Raw genomic sequence first — 21143 nt, forward strand, 5'->3', positions numbered from 1 at the left:
ACGCTGTCCAGCAAGGGATTGTTGGGACAGGCAGCGCACCAGTTCTTGTGCTTAGGCAGTACGCTCACCGCTCTGGCAATGTGCCAGACGGTGCTCGCAGCCTCCTCCTCTTCGGGTCTGCATTTGCAGACCCAAATGCCTGTCGCATGCACAAACTTATTTTTTTTTTTCTTTTTTGAAAGGAGGTGGCGGGTATTAGAGAGGGGCGTGGTCTAGGTAACAGGCGGCACCATGTGCAGGACGCAGCGTCCCAATGGAGCACACAGCGCACACGCTGAGGGGCGGAAAAACGCTGACAAATGCCAGATCAGGCTCACCTGAGGCTTTTAAAAGACAGACGCTCTCATATCGGAAACCTCTAAGAGTAACTGAGGAGAGGAAGTCTGACACACTAGAGGAAACAGGAGCGCTGGGTCACGTGAGGGGGTGTATACGGGCATTTCCAGTACAGGATATACAATTGTTATTCAGCACCAAAAGCTGATCTTTATGGTGGCATTGTTTTTTCTAAACTATTGCTCAGCAAGTGGTATATTTTTTCTTAAATGCCTCTGCTTTTGTGCTTAGCACTATGACTTCCAGAACTACGGCTAAGGTGCCAAAAATTCCACCCCCAGGCTCTGGGAACTCCAGTCATGCCTCCACACTGTCATCGTCTCCGGAGATACCAGCCATGGCAAGCAAGGGTGAGTCTTGGGAACCAATTGGTGGTGCAACTGCTTCTCACACTTCAGCCCCTGTATACGTGACTGAAGATACATTTTCCTCTGCCCTGCCGGGCCTAGAAGGAAGATTAGCGGCTTTAATTGCATCCTCTATCCAAGTGGATAGGAAGCGTTCTAGATCCCCACTCCCCCACCTCAGACCCTTTACCAAGGGAACAATGGGGACAGGATGAGGTATTACCCTCAGGCGATCGAGAGGAAAAACAAGCCGATTATTCCTCTGCGGAAGAAACAACCGTTGATTCACCTTCGCAATCTGAGGTACAAATCCTTATGGAAATGGTTCGTTCCACTTTCATGCTACCCCTAACAGTCAGCTGAAAGTCCAGTTTCTTCCTTGGGTTCTTTAAAACCTTTACAGCCTTTTCATGCGTTTCCGGTCCATTGATTACTAGAAAAGCTTATTTATGCTGAATGTGATCATCCGGATAAGCATTTTCTCCCTCCAAAGAGATTCTCAGTTCTCTATCCCATGGAGGATAAATTCACCAAAAAGTGGAAGGTTTCAGGAGTTGACACTGCGATTTCCAGTGTGAATAAAAGTTTAACTTGTCCAGTAGACAATGCACAAATGCTTAAAGATCCAACAGATAAAAAGTTGGAATTCCTGTTAAAATCCTCTTTTTCCTTGGCAGGGACTGTTACTCAGCCTGCAGTCGCAGCAATAGGCATCTGTTAGTCCCTAAAGGACCAGTTCACAGAGGCTCTTAAAGAGCTCCCTGCACAACAGGCCCCTGAGTTGGCCAAACTACCAAAGGCATTATGTTTTGCCATAGACGCTATGAGGGACTCTATTCACCAGGCATCCCGCCTTGTGCTTGTGCTAATACACATGCATAGGACCCTTTGGTTAAAAAATTGGTTAGCCGAAGCACCTTGCAAAAAGCATCTGACTAGTTTCCCCTTTCATGGGGAGCGACTATTTGGCGATAATTTGGATAAATACATTCAAACGATTTCTAGTGAGAAGAGTACTCTTTTGCCAGTCAAAACAAAGTATAAACATCCTTCATTTAAACCAGATTTTTTTTCTCCTGGGCCAGGGGCATCCGCCTCTAGGCAGTGGTGACGGCCTCCGCCGTCAGACTCTAGAGGAAAACCTCATGGTCAAGCCCAGGCACAAAAGAAGACCTGGGGCTGCAAATCTGCAATGCAGAATATTAAAACCTCATCATAAAGAGGTCCCCCCCCCCCCTCACCAGAGTGGGGGGGAAGACGTCTGAAATACTCAGAAGTCTGGCAAAAGGAAATTCAGCACAGATTGGTCATCTCCATGTTGTCTCTAGGATACAAACTAGAATTTAGGCAGTTTTCACCGTCTCGTTTTCTGAGATCAAACGTTCCCAAAGATCCAGATGAAAGGCAATCTCTGTTTCAAGCATTAGACCGATTATTGGCTCAGGGGGTGATCATAAAGATCCCCACAGAAGGAGCAAGGTTTGGGGTTCTATTCAAACCTGTTTACGGTACCAAAACCAAATGGAGATGTCAGACCCATTCTACATCTAAGGAATCTAAATCAATTCCTGAAAATCCGCTCCTTTCGCATGGAGTCAATCGGGTCAGTAGTTTCTATCCTACAGGGAAGAGAACTTCTGGCATCCAACAACATCAAGGATGCATATCTGCATGTCCCTATATTTCCCGCTCACCAAAGGTTTCTGCGATTCGAGGTAGAACAGCAGCACTTTCAGTTTGTAGTTTTGCCCTTCGGGCTAGCTATAGCACCCCCGGTTGTTCACAAATGTACTGGCCCCACCACTAGGTTAAGGGCACAGGGCATAACAGTCTTGGTGTACCTAGACGGTCTATTGTTAATAGACCAGTCAGTGGCCCGCTTGGAAGAAGTGTACGCATTACAACCAGTTACCTGGAAAGTCTGGCTTGGATTCTCAACCTAGAGAAGTCTTCCTTAAGACCACTAAGAAAGCTGGAGTATTTGGGCCTGATCATAGACACAGCCCAGAAAAAGGTGTTCTTGCCTCTAGCAAAGATCAGCTCCAGACGAGAGCTGGTGCTGATGGTCAGGTCGAAAAGAAATCTCTCAATTCGCCTTTGCATGAGGTTGTTAGGAAAGATGGTGGCTTCATTCAAAGCAGTCCCCTATGCCCAGTTCCATTCTAGACTGTTGCAAAACTGTATCCTGTCTGCTTGGAACAAAACGATCCAAGCAGCTGTCCCCAAGAGTGTCTCAAAGCCTCAGTTGGTGGTTACTAACCCAGAATCTGCTGAAAGGAAAATCCTTCAGACCAATTATCTGGAAAGTAGTAACGACAGATGCCAGCCTCTCAGGCTGAGGAGCAGTACTAGAAAAAACAACTGTCCGGGGACAGTGGTCAAAAACCGAAAGAGCCTTGCCCATCAATATCCTAGAGATTCGGGCAGTGTGTCTGGCTCTGAAAGCCTGGACTTCCAGGTTAAAGGATTGTCCTGTTAGGATCCAATCTGACAATGCCACGGCTGTGGCCTATATCAATCACCAAGGGGGCACCAAGAGTCTCTCAGCGCAGAGAGAGGTGAACCATATTCTAACTTTGGCAGAAAGGAATGTTCCGTGCCTATCTTCAGTCTTCATTCCGGGAGTAGAGAATTGGCAGGCGGACTACTTAAGTCTTCACCCGACATTTTTCAGGCTGTTTGCCAAAGATGGGGACTCCGGATGTAGATCTTCTAGCGTCCAGATTCAACATGAAGTTAGTCAACTTTGTGTCCAGGACAAGGTATCCACTCGCATGCGGAACAGATGCGTTGGTGACCCCGTGGGATCAGTACTCACTGATCTATGCATTCCCCCCTATTCAGTTGCTGCCTCAACTTCTTTGCAGGATCAAGCAGGAAAGAAAGCCGGTAATTCTGGTAGCACCAGCATGGCCCAGCAGATCATGGTATGCAGAAATCGTAAAGATGGCAGTGGAGGATCCATGGTCCCTTCCACTAAGGCCAGACGTGCTCTCAGGGTTCGACAAACCCCGGGCACTAGGTCGCATTTGCGACTAGAATTAGCGACCTGGCGCCTGGGGCGGCACAGCTGGGGGTATCCTGTCTCCGTGCGGACTACAACCCCCCCCCCACCCCACCCACCCAAACACCCCCCCCCCCGTGCGATCCTGTCGGGCCGCCCCGGCCGGTAATTGAGGCCGCGGCTTTGCGGCCTTCTTCGGTCCTTCTGGAATCTGGCGCCATCTTGTGGTGTCCCTTGGTATTACAACCAACAATGCTAATGCAATGCTAATGGAGGCAGCGCTGCGATACCTGCCTGTTTTCACTGCCCGCCCATCTCCTTCCCAAAGTGGAGAAGAGAAGGAAGTGATTGCGGGCGTCATCTGGCGCCTTTTGCCTCATGGTGAGTGTGAGGATAGCCTTTTTTTTTTTTTTTTAAGTAAAAACTGTTTATTTTTTTCTTAAAATTAAAATTAATGTATTATTTGTCATCTCCCTGCTTGGCCCCTTTCACACGGGCTGTCTGATCAAGTTCGCCTGTCAGTTTTTCAGGCGCACCTGATTGGACCTTTAGACCCCTTTCACACCGATGGCGTTTTGCAGGCGCTATAGCGTTAAAAATAGCGCCTGCAATCTGCCCTCAAACAGCTGCAGCATTGTCTCCAGTGTGAAAGCCAGAGGGCTTTCACACCGGAGCGCTGCGCTGGCAGGATGGGAAAAAAAGTCCTGCCAGCAGCTTCTTTGGAGCGGTGAAGGAGCGGTGTGTTTTACCGCTCCTCCACCACTGCTCCCCATTGAAATGAATGGGGCAACGCTGGGATACCGCCGGCAAAACGCCGCTATTGCGGGCGGCTTTAACCCTTTCTCGGCCGCTAGTGGGGGGTAAAAGCACCCTGCTAGCGGCCGAAATGCACCGCAAATCCGACGGTAAAACGCCGCTATAAATAGCGCCATTTTACCGCCGACGCTATAGGCTGCTCAGTGTGAAAGGGGTCTTAGACCCCTTTCACACGTGGGGGGGCGTCAGCAAAAAAGCGGCGCTATTCGCTATTTTAAGATTGGTTAACTTTCATATTGAAAATAAAGCTTTGTCGGTCGTTAAAAAAACCTGGCTCCTAACTTTTTTACCTGGCTCCTAGATTCCAAACAAATTTGTCAAGCCCTGCCTGCTCTCACAGGGGCCGATATTCCAACCTACTTTACGAACGCTAAATTTAACGGCCTGGCTATTGAAACCCACATTCTGAAGAAACGTGGGCTTTCTGGGTCAGTTATCTCCACTTTGATTAATGCAAGGAAGCCAGCGTCCAGAGCAATATATTATAGAGTCTGGAAGGCTTATGTTTCCTGGTGTGAATCCAAGGGTTGGCACCCTCGGAGATGCATCATAGGCAGAATTCTCGCCTTTCTACAATTAGGCGTAGAGATGAAATTGGACTTGAGTACTATTAAGGGCCAAGTGTCAGCCTTATCGATCTTATGTCGAAGACCGCTTGCCACGCATTCTTTAGTCCGTGGTTTCATGCAAGGGGTGATGCGGTTTAATCCACCAGTTAAATCACCTTTCAGCCCTTGGGACTTGAATTTAATTTTGTCAGTGTTACAAAAACAGCCATGTGAACCGATACAGCATATTCCCTTAGTCCTTCTGACAAGAAAGCTGGTGTTCTTGCTTGCTATATCCTCAGCGAGGAGGCTTTCGGAATTGGCTGCTCTTTCTTGTAAAGAGCCATATTTGATTTATTCATGAGGACAGGGTGGTGTTATGCCTACATCCAGATTTTTTGCCAAAAGTTGTTTTAGGTTTTCATCTGAACCAAGATATTGTCCTGCCATCGTTTTTTTTCCAAAACCACGTTCCAGGGAAGAAAAGTCACTACATTGTCTTAATGTGGTGAGAGCAGTGAAAATCTATTTAAAGGCAACTGCTCAGATTCGTAAGACTGATGTCTTATTTATTCTGCCAGAGGGTCCAGGCAGCGTCGAAATCCACTGTCGCTAAGTGGATTCGGCAAGTTATCATTCAAACTTATGATTTAAGGGGTAAGATTCCCCCTTTTCAAGTTAAGGCGCCCTCTACTAGGTCGGTTAGTGCATCACCAGGCCTCCATGGCTCAGATCTGTAAGGCCGCAACTTGGTCTTCAGTGCATACATTCACAAAATTTTATCAGCTGGATGTAAGGAGGTATGAGGATATCGCCTTCGGGCGCAGTGTGCTGCAGGCAGCAGTATAGGTCCTCAAGTCTAGGGGTACCCTCCAGGTTGTGTCTCCCACCCCTCAAGTAGCATTGCTATGGGACGTCCCATTAAGTAATTACTTGAGGTTCTGTGTCCCATGATGTACGATAAAGAAAATAGGTTTTTTATAACGGCTTACCTGTAAAATCCTTTTCTTGGAGTACATCATGGAACACAGAGGTCCCGCCCCTCTTTTATGGGGTTTAAGTATGTTGCTTTGCTACAAAAACTGAGGTACTCCTGGAAGGAGGAGGGGTTATAGAGGGGAGTGAACTTCCTGTATTGGGTATACCAGTGTCCAATCACCTGAAGGTGGCCCATAACCCATTAAGTTATTACTTAGGCTTGCGTCCCATGATCTACTCCAAGAAAAGGATTTTACAGGTAAGCTGTTATGAAAATCCTATTTTTTTTGTCTCCCAGTCCAGTATAAAAAAAATGAAAGATGGGGCCAATGCAAAACTGATATTAAGATGCTTGTTGCTGAAACCGTTATCCCAGTTCTCCACTGTACTTCTGGTGGCAAATGTGAAATATATTAGATTTCCCTTCACTTATTGTTATCAGTGATAAAGGGCCCCAAGACAACATGTGACTGCGACTCATTTCAGTAGAGCCAAAGATGGCATAAAAAAAAGTCCTGACTATTCCAAAAAGTCTAGCTCTCGCTTGTCATGGAGCTTCGCTTCTATTGTAGTTGAAGTCTTACTTTTCCTGTTGCATTCCCTGGAATTTTAAAGTGGTTTTAAAGGCTCAAGGTTTTTTACCTTCATGCATACTGTGCATGAAGGTAAAAAAAACCAGTGTGCAGCAGCATCCCCTAATACTTACCTGAGCCCTATCGCGATCCAGCAATGTGCCCAACAGCCTCAGCTCTCCAGGGACTCTCCCTCCTCATTGGCTGACGTAGAAGTGGGAGCCATTGGCTCCCGCTGCTTTCAATCACAGCCAGTGAGCCAATGGAGAGTGGGTGGGGCTGAGCCATGGCTGTGTGTGAATGGACAGGTAGAGCAGTGGCTCTGAAGCGCACCTGCTTGGGTGCCCCCACAGCAAGCTGCTTGCTCTGAGGGCACTCGGCAGAAGGGACTGGCCTGGAGCGCTGGCGGGGGACCTGAGAAGAGGAGGATCCGGGCTGCAAAACCACCGTACAGAGCAGGTAAGTAATAACATGTTTTGAAATCAAAACAATAAAAAAACAAGCCTTTACTATCACTTTAAGTGTCCAGGCAGGCCTGTGTGTGTGTGTTTGGCTGGGGATTAGAACCCTCATCAAACATTACCGATATCCAGTTACCTTCAAACTCCAAAATTGCACATACTATCTACAAGGTCGGTAATTGGAATATATCAACCATCAAGGGTGCAAACTAGATTCTCTCGGATAAAAACTCAATCCAGCGATTTCTGCAGTCCACATCCCAGGAGTGGACAACTGGCTTGTGGATCATCTCAGCAGCCACCACGTGGATCAAGGGTAAAAGGTCTCTTCATTCAGATGTATTCAGTCTGATATGCATAAATGTGGATGTAGAATTTAAGCCTCACGATCATCTTTTCTCAAGCAGGGTTCTGTGGAACCCTAGGGTTCCTCCAGAGGTTGCTAGAGGTTCCTTAAGGAAGAAGCAATTGTTGCCTCAAATAAGTAACCACTGACACCAGTGAAATTTATAGCTATATGTATGGGTTGAATTCTTTCCCTTGAGCACAAATGTAAGGAGCATTATTCCCAGTGGTCATTACTCCCATGCACAGTGAGCTGTAGATATGGTAAATTTTATAGGGGTTCCCTAAGGGTTCTCTGCTCCAGATTCAACAACAAGCCACCTCTGTTTTTTGCCAGCACCAGGGTGCCTCTAGCGCTGGCATTGGATGCCCTGTTACCCCCCTTTATTCAAATTAAGTTATGCCTTCTCTCCAGTGCAGTTCTGCCTTGTCTGCTCCACAGAATAGAGCAAGAAAGAAAAGACATGGTTGCACCAAACTGGGCTGGAAGAACCTGATACTCAGACTTCCAGCTGACAATCCCTTAACCCTTCTCAATAGGCCAGATCTGCTATCTCAAGGTTCTCTATTCCACCCTGCTTCTCAGTCTGGCTTTAATGGCATGGCATGTCTTAAAGAGGCTGTAACCCTAAAAAAAAAAAAAAAAAAAAATCCTGTTCCCCTGTAGCAGGTTAAAGAGCACGGTGCTTGTGCTGTCTAATCTGTGCGTCTTTGCTGTAAAAAAAAAACCTGGTTATTCCTGCTTGTACCTGTGTCCCCCTTAGTGCGCTGACCACGGTAATGGCTGCTGATCCATGATTATTGTGGTCAGGCTACGTACCTCTGTCATTCCTCGGCTCTCCTCTCTCCCTCCCTCCCCTGCCTGCCTCTCAGCTCCTGTGTGTGAGCAGACTTCCCCCTCCCCCCTCCCTGCCGCTATTAGTAAGTGGCAGTAAAGGAATTTTACTATCAATTATCAATAATTTTTTTCAAACACCCTAGAGAATAAAATGGCGGTTGTTGCAATACTTTGTCACACCGTATGTGTGCAGCGGTCTTCAAAGCACACCTTTTAAAAAAAAAAATTAAAAAATAAAATAACAGTAAAGTTAGCTCATTTTTTTTTATATTGTGAAAGCTAATGCTACGCCAAGTAAATTGATACTCAACATGTCACGCTTCAAAATTGCGCCAGCTCGTGGAATGGCGACAAACATTTACCCTTAAAAATCTCCTTAGGCGACGTTTCAAAATTTCTACAGGTTACCAGTTTTGAGTTACAGAGGAGGTCTAGGGCTAAAATTATTGCTCTCACCTGAACGATCGAGGCGATACCGCACATGTGTGGTTTGAACACCATTTTCATACGCGGGCGCAACTTGCGTATGAGCTCAGCGGGACAGTGCGCTTTAATTTATTTTTTTTGTTTATTTTACTTTTTGTTTTGACACTTTCCTTTTAAAAAAGAAATTTGGGTCACTTTTATTCCTATTACAAGGGATGTAAACATCCCTTGTAATAGGAAAAAAAGCGTGACAGGACCTCTTAAATGTGAGATCTGAGGTCAAAAAGACCTCAGATGTCATGTTTACACTAAAATGCAGTAAAAAATAAAAAAATTAATGTCATTTGAAAAAAAAAAATAAAATTTTCCCCTTTAAGAGCATTTGGCGGAAGGGACGTTTGATTTTGCTTCCGCCCTCCAATGCTATGGAGCCGAGCAGGGGGCCATCTTTCCCTCACTCTGCATCCAGGCAGTGAGGGGAGAGGAACCGATCCGCTCCACCGCTACCGATTGCTCCGGTAAGCGGCAGAGATGACCAGACCAGGAGGGGAAGGCCTCTCCTGCCCCCGATTTTAAAAGTGCTCTTGCGCCGAATCCCCCACTTTTATCTGAAAGAGGACAGTCCTCCGTTTTTAAAAATACCGGGGTCATGGCAGCTAGCTACTGCCATAATGGTATTTAACGTCAAAGTAGTGAATTATAATGACTGCGGCTGGTCCTTAAGTGGTTAAACTACCCTCATCTACAGACTGAAGTTCATTCCTTTGATCTAAAGAACTGAGAGATACATTGTATCTCTTTATCTCTCTGCGCTGAGGAATGCCTTTTTTTTTTTCTTTTTGAAAGCTCTGGCTCCACACTGTTTATATAGAATCGGGGAAACGTCAGTTCAGATGGAGAGGGGGGTTGAATCTAATAGCGCCGAGAAGGAGCTGTCATTCGAGCCTGCCACTAAATTAAACAAAGGGATGGGGTAATCAGGTGATGTCACTGGGTGACCCTGCCCCTAAGTTTAATTTAGTGGCGGGGTCACTGGGTGACCCGCCCCCTAAGTTTAATTTAGTGGCGGGCTCAAATGACAGCTCCTTCTCTGCACTATTAAGTATAGAAAAAAAAAAATAGACGACAATTACATTTAAAAGCTGATAGTGACCATCAAGCATCGGCAAGTGAGAGAGCCTGTCTGTACAGACTGCCCCCCTCACTGTGTATACTGCTCTGTCCTGCCCCTCTCCTTGACCCCCCCCCCCCCAAAAGACCGCTCCAAAATCTAAGGGAAAAAAAAAAAGCCGACTATCACATTTAAAAGCCAAGGACGTCAGTCAGCGCCGGCAAGTGAGGGAGCCTGTGTATTCTGCTCTGTCCTGCCCCTCTCCTTGCCCCCCCCCCCCCCCCCCCCCCCAAATTACCACTCCAAAATCTAAGGGAAAAAAAGCTGGGTGACCCCGCCCCTAAGTTTAATTTAGTGGCGGACTCAAATGACAGTTCCTTCTCGGCACTATTAAGTATAGAAAAAAAAGACGACAATTACATTTAAAAGCTGATAGTGACCATCAAGCATTGGCAAGTGAGGGAGCCTGTCTGTACAGACTGTCCCCTCTCCTGCTTTTCTCTTCCACAACCCCACACCCACACACACCCACCCACACCCACCCACCCACACCCACCCACACCCACCCACACCCACCCACACCCACCCACCCACACACCCACACCCCCACCCACACACCCCCACCCACACACCCCCACCCACACACCCCCACCCACACACCCCCACCCACACACACCCACCCACACACACCCACCCACCCCCACCCCCACACCCACCCCCACACCCACCCACACACCCACCCCCACCCCCACACCCACCCACACCCCCACACACCCACCCACACCCCCACACACCCACCCACACACCCACACCCACACACTGGTTGCTCCTAACAACCAATGCAAAAATGGATGCAGCAATGGACCGTTCGTCTATTCACATCCATTTTTCTTTCTCAAACATCACGGGACACAGAGCCACAGTAATTACTGATGGGTTATATAGGTATCACTGGTGATTGGACACTGGCACACCCTATCAGGAAGTTCAACCCCCTATATAATCCCTCCCCCTTGCAGGGATACCTCAGTTTTTACGCCAGTGTCTTAGGTGATGGACGTGTAAAGATGTCCTGTGCTGAGCTCCAAAGGGAATATCCTAAGATCCTGCCCCTCAACCATTAATGGTCTAGAGGAAAGATTAATGGCCGTGATTACGTCTTCACTCAGTGGAAGAAAACGCACTAGGCTTTCCTCTGTTCCCCAAGACCCTCAGACAGAGGAGCTCTGGGATAAAGGAGATGAATCCCTTTCAGAGGATCGGGATGGGATGGATGATTCCTCTTCGGAGGATTCAGGTGGAGAGGGACCCTCTGCGACTTCCCAAGAGGAGAAAGTCTTAGTGCAGATCCTCACTGGATTGGTCCGCTCCACATTTAAGTTGCCCATACCTGAAACTGCTAAAGAATCCTCTTCTGCTTTGGGGTCACTGAAACCTTTCCAAGCAGCACATGCTTTTCCTGTTCATACTTTACTTGAAAAACTTATTTATTCTGAGTGGGATCACCCAGACAAACGTTTTTTTCCGCCGAGAAAGTTTTCAACACTTTATCCGATGGAAGAAAAGTTTATTAAAATGTGGGGAATACCGGCTATTGATGCCGCCATTTCCTCCTTAAATAATAGCCTGACTTGTCCTGTAGACAATGCTCAGATGCTCAGGGATCCTGTAGATAAAAGGATGGAATCCCTATTGAAGGATGTTTTCTCCTTAGCAGGATCAGTGGTCTGTCAATACTTAAGAGACCATGTTAAGCAGGTCATCAAAGTATTACCTGAACAGCAGGCCCAGGGGTTTGCTAACCTTCCAGTGGCCTTATGCTTTGTGGTTGACGCCATTAGAGATTCTATCGTGCAAACCTCCCGTCTTTCACTGGGGTTGGTGCATATACATAGAATCCTATGGTTGAAAAATTGGTCAGCCGAAGCACCATGTAAGAAGCTACTGGCTGGGTTTCCATTTCGTGGTGCAAGGTTGTTTGGAGAGGACTTGGATAACTATATCAAGAGAATCTCTTGTGGGAAAAGCACTCTCTTACCTGTCAAGAAGAAGAGTAAGCGTCCCTCTTTCAAACGGACTCTTTCCCCAGCGCCGGGGGCTTCAGCCTCCAGGCAGTCTCGACGGCCGCCTCCATCGGGGTCCAGAGACAAGAGTCAACCCCAGGGACAAAAGAAGTCCTGGGGAAAGAAGCCTACTAGGCAAAACACTAAGACCTCTGCATGAGGGGGCGCCCCCGCTCACTCGAGTGGGGGGGAAGACTGCGACAGTTCTCAGAGCTCTGGCAGGAGGACTTCCAGGACAGATGGGTAATCTCCACGGTAACCTTAGGGTACAAGCTGGAGTTTCAGGAATTCCCCTCTCCTCGGTTCCTCAGATCAGGTGTCCCCAGAGATCCAGAGAAGAAGCAGTCGCTCCTTCTAGCGTTAGAGCGACTTTTGTCGCAGGAGGTCATTATGATAGTTCCCGCAAAGGACCAGGGATTGGGCTTCTATTCCAACCTTTTTACGGTCCAAAAGCCAAATGGGGATGTCAGGCCCATTCTGGACTTAAGGGATCTGAACCGATTCCTAAGGATTCAATCCTTCCGCATGGAATCAATTCGAACAGTAGTTCCCACCCTGCAGGGAGGAGAATTTCTGGCATCAATAGACATCAGAGATGCATATCTGCATGTGCCCATTTTTCCTGCTCATCAGAAGTTTCTGCGCTTCGAGGTAGGAGGGCGCCATTTCCAGTTTGTGGCTCTGCCTTTCGGGATAGCCACTGCACCTCGAGTGTTCACAAAGATCTTGGCTCCTCCTCTGGCCAGATTAAGGGCTCAGGGTATAGCTGTCATAGCATACCTAGACGACCTGCTCTTGATAGACCGGTCGATAGCCTCTTTGAATGGAAACTTGAGGACCACAGTCGGGTATCTAGAACACCTGGGTTGGATCCTCAACTTAGAAAAGTCTTTCCTAAAACCAGTAAGAAGACTGGAGTATTTAGGTCTGATTATAGATACAAGCCAGGAGAAAATATTTCTACCCCAGGCAAAGATCACTGCTTTGAGAGAGCTGATTCTGACAGTAAGGACCAAGAAGGGTCCCTCAGTCCGCCTTTGTATGAGGCTACTAGGGAAGATGGTGTCTTCATTCGAAGCAGTTCCCTATGCTCAGTTTCACTCAAGAATGCTGCAACACAGTATTCTGTCGACCTGGAACAAGAAGGTTTAGGCATTAGACTTTCCGATGCACCTGTCGCATGCGGTGCGTCAGAGCCTCAATTGGTGGCTCATACCCGAAAACCTGCAGAAGGGGAAATCCTTTCTACCGGTTACCTGGACGGTGGTAACAACAGATGCCAGTCTGTCAGGTTGGGGAGCAGTTCTGGAACAGGCTGCGGTCCAAGGGGTATGGTCCAAGACAGAGAGGACCTTACCCATCAACATTCTGGAGATCCGGGCGATACATCTAGCTCTAAAAGCCTGGACTATCAGGCTACAGGGTTGTCCGGTCAGGATCCAGTCCGACAATGCCACAGCAGTGGCTTATGTCAATCATCAGGGAGGCACCCGGAGCCGAGCTGCTCAAAAAGAGGTGAACCAGATCTTAGTCTGGGCAGAGATGCATGTGCCATGCATATCGGCAGTTTTCATCCCGGGAATAGAAAATTGGCAGGCGGACTATCTAAGTCGCCAGCAGTTACTTCCAGGGGAATGGTCTCTGCATCCCGACATCTTTTGGGCCATATGCCAAAGATGGGGGGTTCCAGATGTAGATCTCTTTGCATCCCGATTCAACAAAAAGATAGACAGATTTGTGGCAAGGACAAAAGATCCTCTTGCATGCGGGACGGATGCGTTGGTGATTCCGTGGCATCGGTTCTCACTGATTTACGCATTCCCGCCTATTCTGCTACTACCACGACTCCTTCGCAGGATCAGGCAGGAAAGGAAGTCGGTACTTCTGGTGGCCCCCGCTTGGCCCAGAAGGACTTGGTATGCAGAAATAGTAAGGATGACGGTGGGTTCCCCGTGGACCCTACCGGTACGCCCAGACCTGTTATCTCAAGGTCCAGTGTTCCATCCTGCCTTACAAACGCTAAATTTGACGGTTTGGCTATTGAGACCCACGTTCTGAAGAGTCGTGGGCTCTCAGGTCCTGTCATATATACCTTGATTAATGCAAAGAAGCCAGCTTCCAGGATGATTTATCATAGAGTCTGGAAGTCTTATATAACCTGGTGTGAATCCAGAGGTTGGCATCCCAGGAAATATGTCATAGGTAGAATCCTTGATTTTCTACAGATGGGATTAGAGATGAAGCTGGCCTTGAGTACCATCAAGGGCCAGGTTTCTGCTTTATCAGTATTATTTCAGCGGCCACTTGCTTCGCATTCTTTGGTCCGAAACTTTATGCAGGGGGTGATGCGTCTTAATCCTCCGGTTAAAGCGCCCCTAAACCCCTGGGACTTGAATTTGGTCCTGGCTGTGTTACAGAAACAGCCTTTTGAACCAATAAGTCAGATTCCTTTGGTCTTGTTGACAAGGAAATTAATTTTTCTGGTGGCCATCTCTTCTGCTAGAAGAGTATCAAAATTAGCAGCTCTTTCCTGTAAGGAGCCTTATTTGATTATACACAAGGATAGAGTGGTACTACGCCCTCATCCTAGTTTTTTACCGAAGGTGGTTTCTGATTTTCATTTAAACCAAGACATTGTTCTACCTTCCTTTTTTCCAGATCCCTGTTCTCCGGAAGAGAGATCTCTACATTCGTTGGATGTAGTAAGAGCAGTTAAGGCCTATCTAGGGGCAACTACTCAGATCCGCAAGACGGGTGTTTTGTTTGTGCTGCCAGAGGGTCCCAATAGAGGACAGGCAGCGTCAAAAGCTACCATTTCTAAATGGATTCGACAGTTGATCATTCAAGCTTACGGTTTGAAACAGAAGATTCCTCCGTTTCAGATCAGGGCACATTCCACAAGGGCTATTGGTGCTTCTTGGGCAGTGCATCACCGGGCCTCTATGGCTTAAATCTGCAAGGCCGCAACCTGGTCTTCAGTTCATACATTCACCAGATTCTATCAGGTGGATGTGAGAAGGCATGATGATATCGCCTTTGGGCATAGTGTGCTGCAGGCAGCCGTACAGGGTCCTCAGGTCTGATTGCACCCTACTTGGTCGTGGTTCCCCCCCCTCAGGTAGCATTGCTCTGGGACATCCCCTCAGTAATTACTGTGGCTCTGTGTCCCGTGATGTTCGAGAAAGAAAATAGGATTTTTTAAAACAGCTTACCTGTAAAATCCTTTTCTTTCGAAGGACATCACGGGACACAGAGGTCCCGCCCCTCTTCTAATACACTATATTGCTTGGCTACAAAACTGAGGTATCCCTGCAAGGGGGAGGGATTATATAGGGGGTTGAACTTCCTGATAGGGTGTGCCAGTGTCCAATCACCAGTGATACCTATATAACCCATCAGTAATTACTGTGGCTCTGTGTCCCGTGATGTCCTTCGAAAGAAAAGGATTTTACAGGTAAGCTGTTTTAAAAAAATCCTATTTTTTTAACAGATGAAAAATAGGGCTTTCTTCCGTTCAAAAAAACGGATGTTGATGAAAATAGATGATCATCAGTTTTTCAATAGGAAGTCAACGGATGGATGAAAAATGAACGAACGTTCCGTATGTGTGAAAGGGGCCTAATAAACATTTGCTGGAGTGTCCACAAGTTAGAAATTGAACCTAAATGCAAAACGTAACATCACATCCTCATTGGGATTTATTAATTTTAACTATGCTAAAAACTATTTTTTCCCCTCTACAGTATTGAAAAATAAGGACAGTGCTGCACAGCGACGTCTAACCAGAAGCGTATCAGATGGAAGCTTGGCAGCTGGAGCAATAAAGAAACCTTTCTCTTTTCTTGGTTCATCTCGGCCATTTTCACAAGCTGGAAAGAAGTAGTGATACCAATCTGGACTAAATTAGACTCTTGGACTTTAATACAACTTTAATGCAACCTTACCAGTGTCTTACTAATGTATATAGTGTCTTACTAATGTATATTTTTAAAGGACGTCTTGTACAGTATGAACAAATGTCAGCAAAATATTTTTTTTATGTCATTCGTACCGTCCGGTGCTGTGTTTATATGCACAGAGAACACTAACAAGGTTATGTGTTTTAAACGTGTGCTTGTAAGGAATGCTTGTATATATTTATATGGAATCTCTTCTGTTCCACTGATGTGGTATTCTAAATTCCTGAAGGCGGTACATTGTAGTCTTACTGATTCTGTGCCCAGAGGAAAAGTTGTGGTATTTTGTCAAAGCTTGTGGTGGGAGAAGGCACTACTAGAACTTCTCATTCTTTAATCTCAATACAAAAATACTTTTACAGATTTGTGTAGATGTCAATGATCTCAGTGCCAGGATTTCTCTGCCTCTTCACACCAAGCCAGAATGAAGGTGTCACAGGCATGTTTTGGTGCCTACTCTTAAATGGACTCTGCTCAGGGTTACTTGAATGTAAGACATATATGCAAGAAAACTGCAACTATACTTAAAACCTTTCCAGCTGCTTGTCTCCTAAAAATTGTCACTTCACTGCTTACCATCCTCTGTAAGTATTAATATTCTTCCTAGGGTGTCAGTAACTTGCTCACCGTGGCTACTCCTACTGGTTCCTATGTCACTTCAGGACATGTCTTATATGAGCTGACAGGTGCAACCACAGCGAGCAGGCGTTGGAGGGGTGAGGGTACGGATGTAAGGTTTGGACATATATTTGACAAATCCAACCAGTCAAATACTTGCGGAGGACAGTAAACAATGAAGCGGCTTTTTAAGAAATGAGACTCAGTTTATGTTTATGCAGTGCCCCTTTACAGACAGCATCAAGTTCAAGCATATGTCTGGTTGAATAAAAAAATAATAAAAACAACTATATTCAGTACATCTCTGCAAACTTCCACTTTATCCTTATGTTTTGTCTCCTAAAAATTGCTGCAAGTACAGAACGGTATCTGGGGATCTCACAGAAAGTATGTGAGGGGCAAAGCAGCAGGTTTGCATTAAGTCTTATCAACATAATACTTACTTTTTAATTGCTCCCCCACTGCTCTGTTCAGCTTCGGGAGTGGAAGGAAGTCTTTCTGGGTGTGGTGAAACATGGACATTACTGAGTCAATCAGCACTCTCATACAGGGGTCTATAGCCCTGTGTAAGCTTTTAATTCAGCAACTTGTAGTTTTACACAAGGCTTTCCTTTTGCTCCTAGCAACTGAACACAGTGATGTAGTAGTGAGAGGAAGGGAATTAGACACTGCTGGGGAAACCTGTATTAAAATGAGTCTGAACAGAAAAAGGAGATTCTGAGGCCTCTTTAGCTAAAGTGAGTCTGTGATGACCGTGTACAGAAGCTGCCAGTGCTTGCTTGTTTTCATGGGAACAGGTTTGAGATTGCCACCCACAGCCTTATTTCACTACCTGCTGAGTTTCTGTCTTGAAACAAATATTCAGCTGGAGTTTACCTTTTTAGACTTCCCTGTCTGCATGCTTGTTTTGGGTCAGCGACTCACTAGTTAACAAAGAAACTGGGTGACTGCCTTTATAAGTTTTCACTTTTTGCTACATTTCATCAGGTTTAACAGCGCACAGGGGATCTCTGAAGACTGGCGAGCTGTCTTAAGCTGGCCATACATGGATTGAAATTCGTCTGATTCAGTATAGACCGGACAAATTTTCATCCATTTATGGGCAGGCTAGTTGTACAGAAATAGATTTACTGATTGACTTCTGTACAACCACCCTGTTGGGTTTCTCCTGATCGATCAGTGCCGGCGGCACTCATCAGTGTATTTTGACACCAGGGAAGTCTCCCCCTTGTAAGGATACAATAGCTCAGCAGGAAGGATTCCGCCATTCAAATGGAGTGTGTGGATGGAGGAATTAGGTCATTTTTTATGTTGAACCCACTGAACAAAAAAAGGACTAAGGTACGGCCAGCCTTATTTTAAATGATCTGCCTCTTGAACTGTAATCTCAGCTTTTCTACCACTGACCTGTAACAAGTTTTCATCTGTGCAAGTCTGAAAAGCCTGAATACCCAACCTGCTTGTTCTAGGGCACTCTTTCAAAGATCAGGAGGCCCAAAACTCCACATTTAATGGGAAAGCATAATGTATTTTAGTAAGCACGCATTTTGATTTATTATATAGTGTTTACTTAAAAAATGTTTATTCCCCTACGTTGTTACTAGCAGGCTTTTCCTTGTTTTGTTATAGCATTAAACACAGTCTATAGAGAGCTCTGTGGCTCAGTGCAGTTACTGTATCTCTTTCTCAACAGCTGCTGAGATATCAGCCCCACAGGGTGTCTATTGTTTTCAATCCGTACACATAACTTATGATGGCCATAGACAGTTTGAATCTCAGCCGGTTCAGCAGGAACTTGGGTACAACTAGGCTTTTGGATTTTACATGCGATCATTGCTAGCAGCTATTATAGAACAGTAATCCCTGTGTTCTCCCTGCGGGGACGGGTCCCCCCCACACCCATGGTTGCAGGAAAAAAAAAAATTGCTCCATTCATGGTCGGCTTTAGGCTTCCATTGAGGGGAGCAAAAGTAAAGCACAGCCACTGTAAAGTAAATATGGCTACCCCCATGTAAATGTATAATTACAGATTATACATGGAAACAAGGATTTTAAGCCATTAATTTTATTGATGAGGTTGTTTACATAAAGCGAATAACTTTTACATGACTACATAAAAAAAATTTAAGGAGGTACTGTTCTCGCCATAGTGCACAGGATACCAGCAGGGGATGGCAGAGGAACTTTGCTATTTACCCTACCTCGGTACTGCCATATTATTATACGTTGTCCCTCGTCATTCCGTCCACCACCACTGCCTTTTTCCTCTAGGTTTTCATTGCTACTGATCAGCCACTGGGCAGCTATTGATGTAATGTGTGCAGGAGCTACATAGTCCTGGCTCCTTTTGCCTTATCTTAATGCAGAGAAAGAGTTGAGAGGGTGCATTGTACATGTGGTGTACAGTAGGGAAAAAAATGCAAAATCCCTTCTGCTAAAATAAAAGCTCTTCTTACCCTTCTTTCTTTTTAAATAAAAGTTTTGCTTCAGCGATGGCAGCTTTTAGGTTTCCCTCCGTCACATATTTTTATTGGAGGATTTGAGTTTCCAGGCCTGTACAACTGTTAAGGGCTGTCCTGATTAGATTTTTTATTGCCATATTATGGAGAAAGCATAGCAAGAGTGGGAATAACCCAGGGTAGGTAGATGAGGAGATCTCATTGCTGCGGTCAACAGGCACAGAACGAGTCATTGGTTGAAATAGACCCCAGATTTAATTTCATTAAAACAGCAAAGCTGCAAAAATAAGCATACAGTAATGCCAGTGTCATTTATTACCACAGCTAAATGAAGATCCTCAAATGCTCCCTGTTTTAGTTATTTTTCCAGTCACTTTCTCCATAGTGTTTATTTTAGTGAAATGCATTTTGTTTCCCATCCAGTGAAAATGCACCGTGCTCGGTAAGACGTAGACTGCTCATGCAAACGCTTTTATTGGCAGGCAGGATTTCCCCACACGTTGTGGTAATGCAAAAAGCATTAGCGTTCTAACTGGAGATCCCAGCACCAATTTAAAAAAAAAAAAAAAACATTCAAAGAGGTTCCTGTAAGCCATGGTTTTTACTAATGGTTTCTGTGAATGATCATTATGAATGATATTTTATTTTTATGCTGTAAATATTGGTTTCCTGTGTTATTAATATTTTTTCCATGTGTTCTCAGATGTGTCCTGTAAATAGACTGTTAATAGCTTGAAATATGTTTTAAACGTTATTTTTTTATAGTTACGATTAAAGTATTGTTTTCTTTTTATTTTTCTTTGATTTTATTTTTTTTGGGGGGGGGGGGGTTTAGATGTTTAAATGTGATCCTGTGCCTTTTATTCTGGTGGCTAACCACACAAGCTAAAGGCCCACTTCAGGCCTCTGTGTTGCAGAAACGCACAGAAAAATTTGCATTTTACCTTGCATTACCATAGCGCAAAACACTTTCTGTGGGGCCATTAGTTTAAAACGGCAACACAAAGTAAATACTGGTGGATCTGCATCGGTTAAGGCTGCTTTTACACTGCTTTGTTGCAAACATGTGGTAAAAATTCATATGCATTTGTGCCACGTTTCCAGTGCTCATTTTCCATTCTTTTCAATGGGAAGGTCCTGCAGCATGCAAGACTTTTAAAAACACAACTGACTGGTGTGAAGAGCTCCATAGAATTTAATGGTCATGTATTCTGCTTTTGGTAAGGCAGAAACAAAAAAAAACTGATCCGTGTAAAAGAGGCCTAAAGCGGAATTTTTAGTAAAACAGCACTGCAAGGAATATCCGTTTTGTATAGTGGTAGAGGAATACACAGAAATAGTCTTTATACTTTGCTTCTGTAGGCATACATTCTGCCACACAAACCGTTCTCAAAGCTACTTTTTGCTACTCAACCTGTTGGGCTTCTCCATCATTATATACCTTACAGGAGAAGCAGTTCTGCTTTGTTTTTTTGAGAATGTTGAGGGCCATGCCCACATTCTGAAGTGTCAGTGCAGGGAAGTTCAGCCTGGGGGGCTTGCTTGCCCTCTTGGTAGAGCTTCCATGTGCTTGCTGTTTGTGAGGCCTCAGCTGGGGGTCCTGAATGCTGAAGTTATAGAGAGCTGACAGAGGGAGCTGTCTGCTGAAGATCTAGACTGGTATCACAGGAGAAAGGTGTGACATGGATGTTGGCAGGAGGCAACCAACTTTCCTAGGACATTTTTGAGTACAGTCTGCTGAGAGAGATCTTAGAGACTTTTGGGTTGCCGCCATTCCCTCTTTTAGAGAGTCAGCTGTGTGTTTGTGAAAAGGGGACATCAGCTGGTGTCCTGAAGGGACTCTGCTCTGATTGCTGTAAAGAAAGACAATTTTGTGCTTAACTGCGTCTATTACAAAGCCAAGTCCACAGTATACTTTTGCAAGGACTTTTACTTCAGCTCTACAGAAGGAAGTTTGCAATCCTAAACTTGTACTTAGTTTGTTTTGTACTCTGTTCCCTCAACCATATCCCAAAAATAAAAACAGCAAAGGGAACAACCCTAGTTTGTTATTGAGCCAAAGCATGACACTGACCGTGTGTCTGACTGCGGGACAATTACTAGAAATGGAATCTGGACAATTTCCAGGGGCTCCTTCAGGGTAGCACTACACTTGTCCACAGAATAATTTTAAAAGTGGGCTTTATCTTGTTACAAAAAATGGTAGATTTCGGCAAATTGCTTTATATCATTTATATCTTGCCTAAAGTGGTTGTAAACCTCCTC

General features: G+C 45.5%; 1 protein-coding gene across 1 annotated transcript in view; it reads left to right on the top strand.

The window, feature by feature from the left end:
- The window catches only part of KIF18A (kinesin family member 18A), a gene marked incomplete in the record, with an annotated part of 168537 nt that extends 148866 nt beyond the window's left edge, over positions 1 to 19671 (top strand). Inside the window, 1 exon segment of the mRNA XM_073604534.1 lies at positions 15589 to 19671. Coding sequence (XP_073460635.1) covers positions 15589 to 15728 — 140 coding nt within the window.
- Between the last annotated feature and the right edge of the window lie 1472 nt (positions 19672 to 21143).

This window comes from Aquarana catesbeiana, linkage group LG11 (assembly GCF_042186555.1).
Source record: "Aquarana catesbeiana isolate 2022-GZ linkage group LG11, ASM4218655v1, whole genome shotgun sequence".
In the NCBI taxonomy this organism is placed as follows: domain Eukaryota; kingdom Metazoa; phylum Chordata; class Amphibia; order Anura; family Ranidae; genus Aquarana; species Aquarana catesbeiana.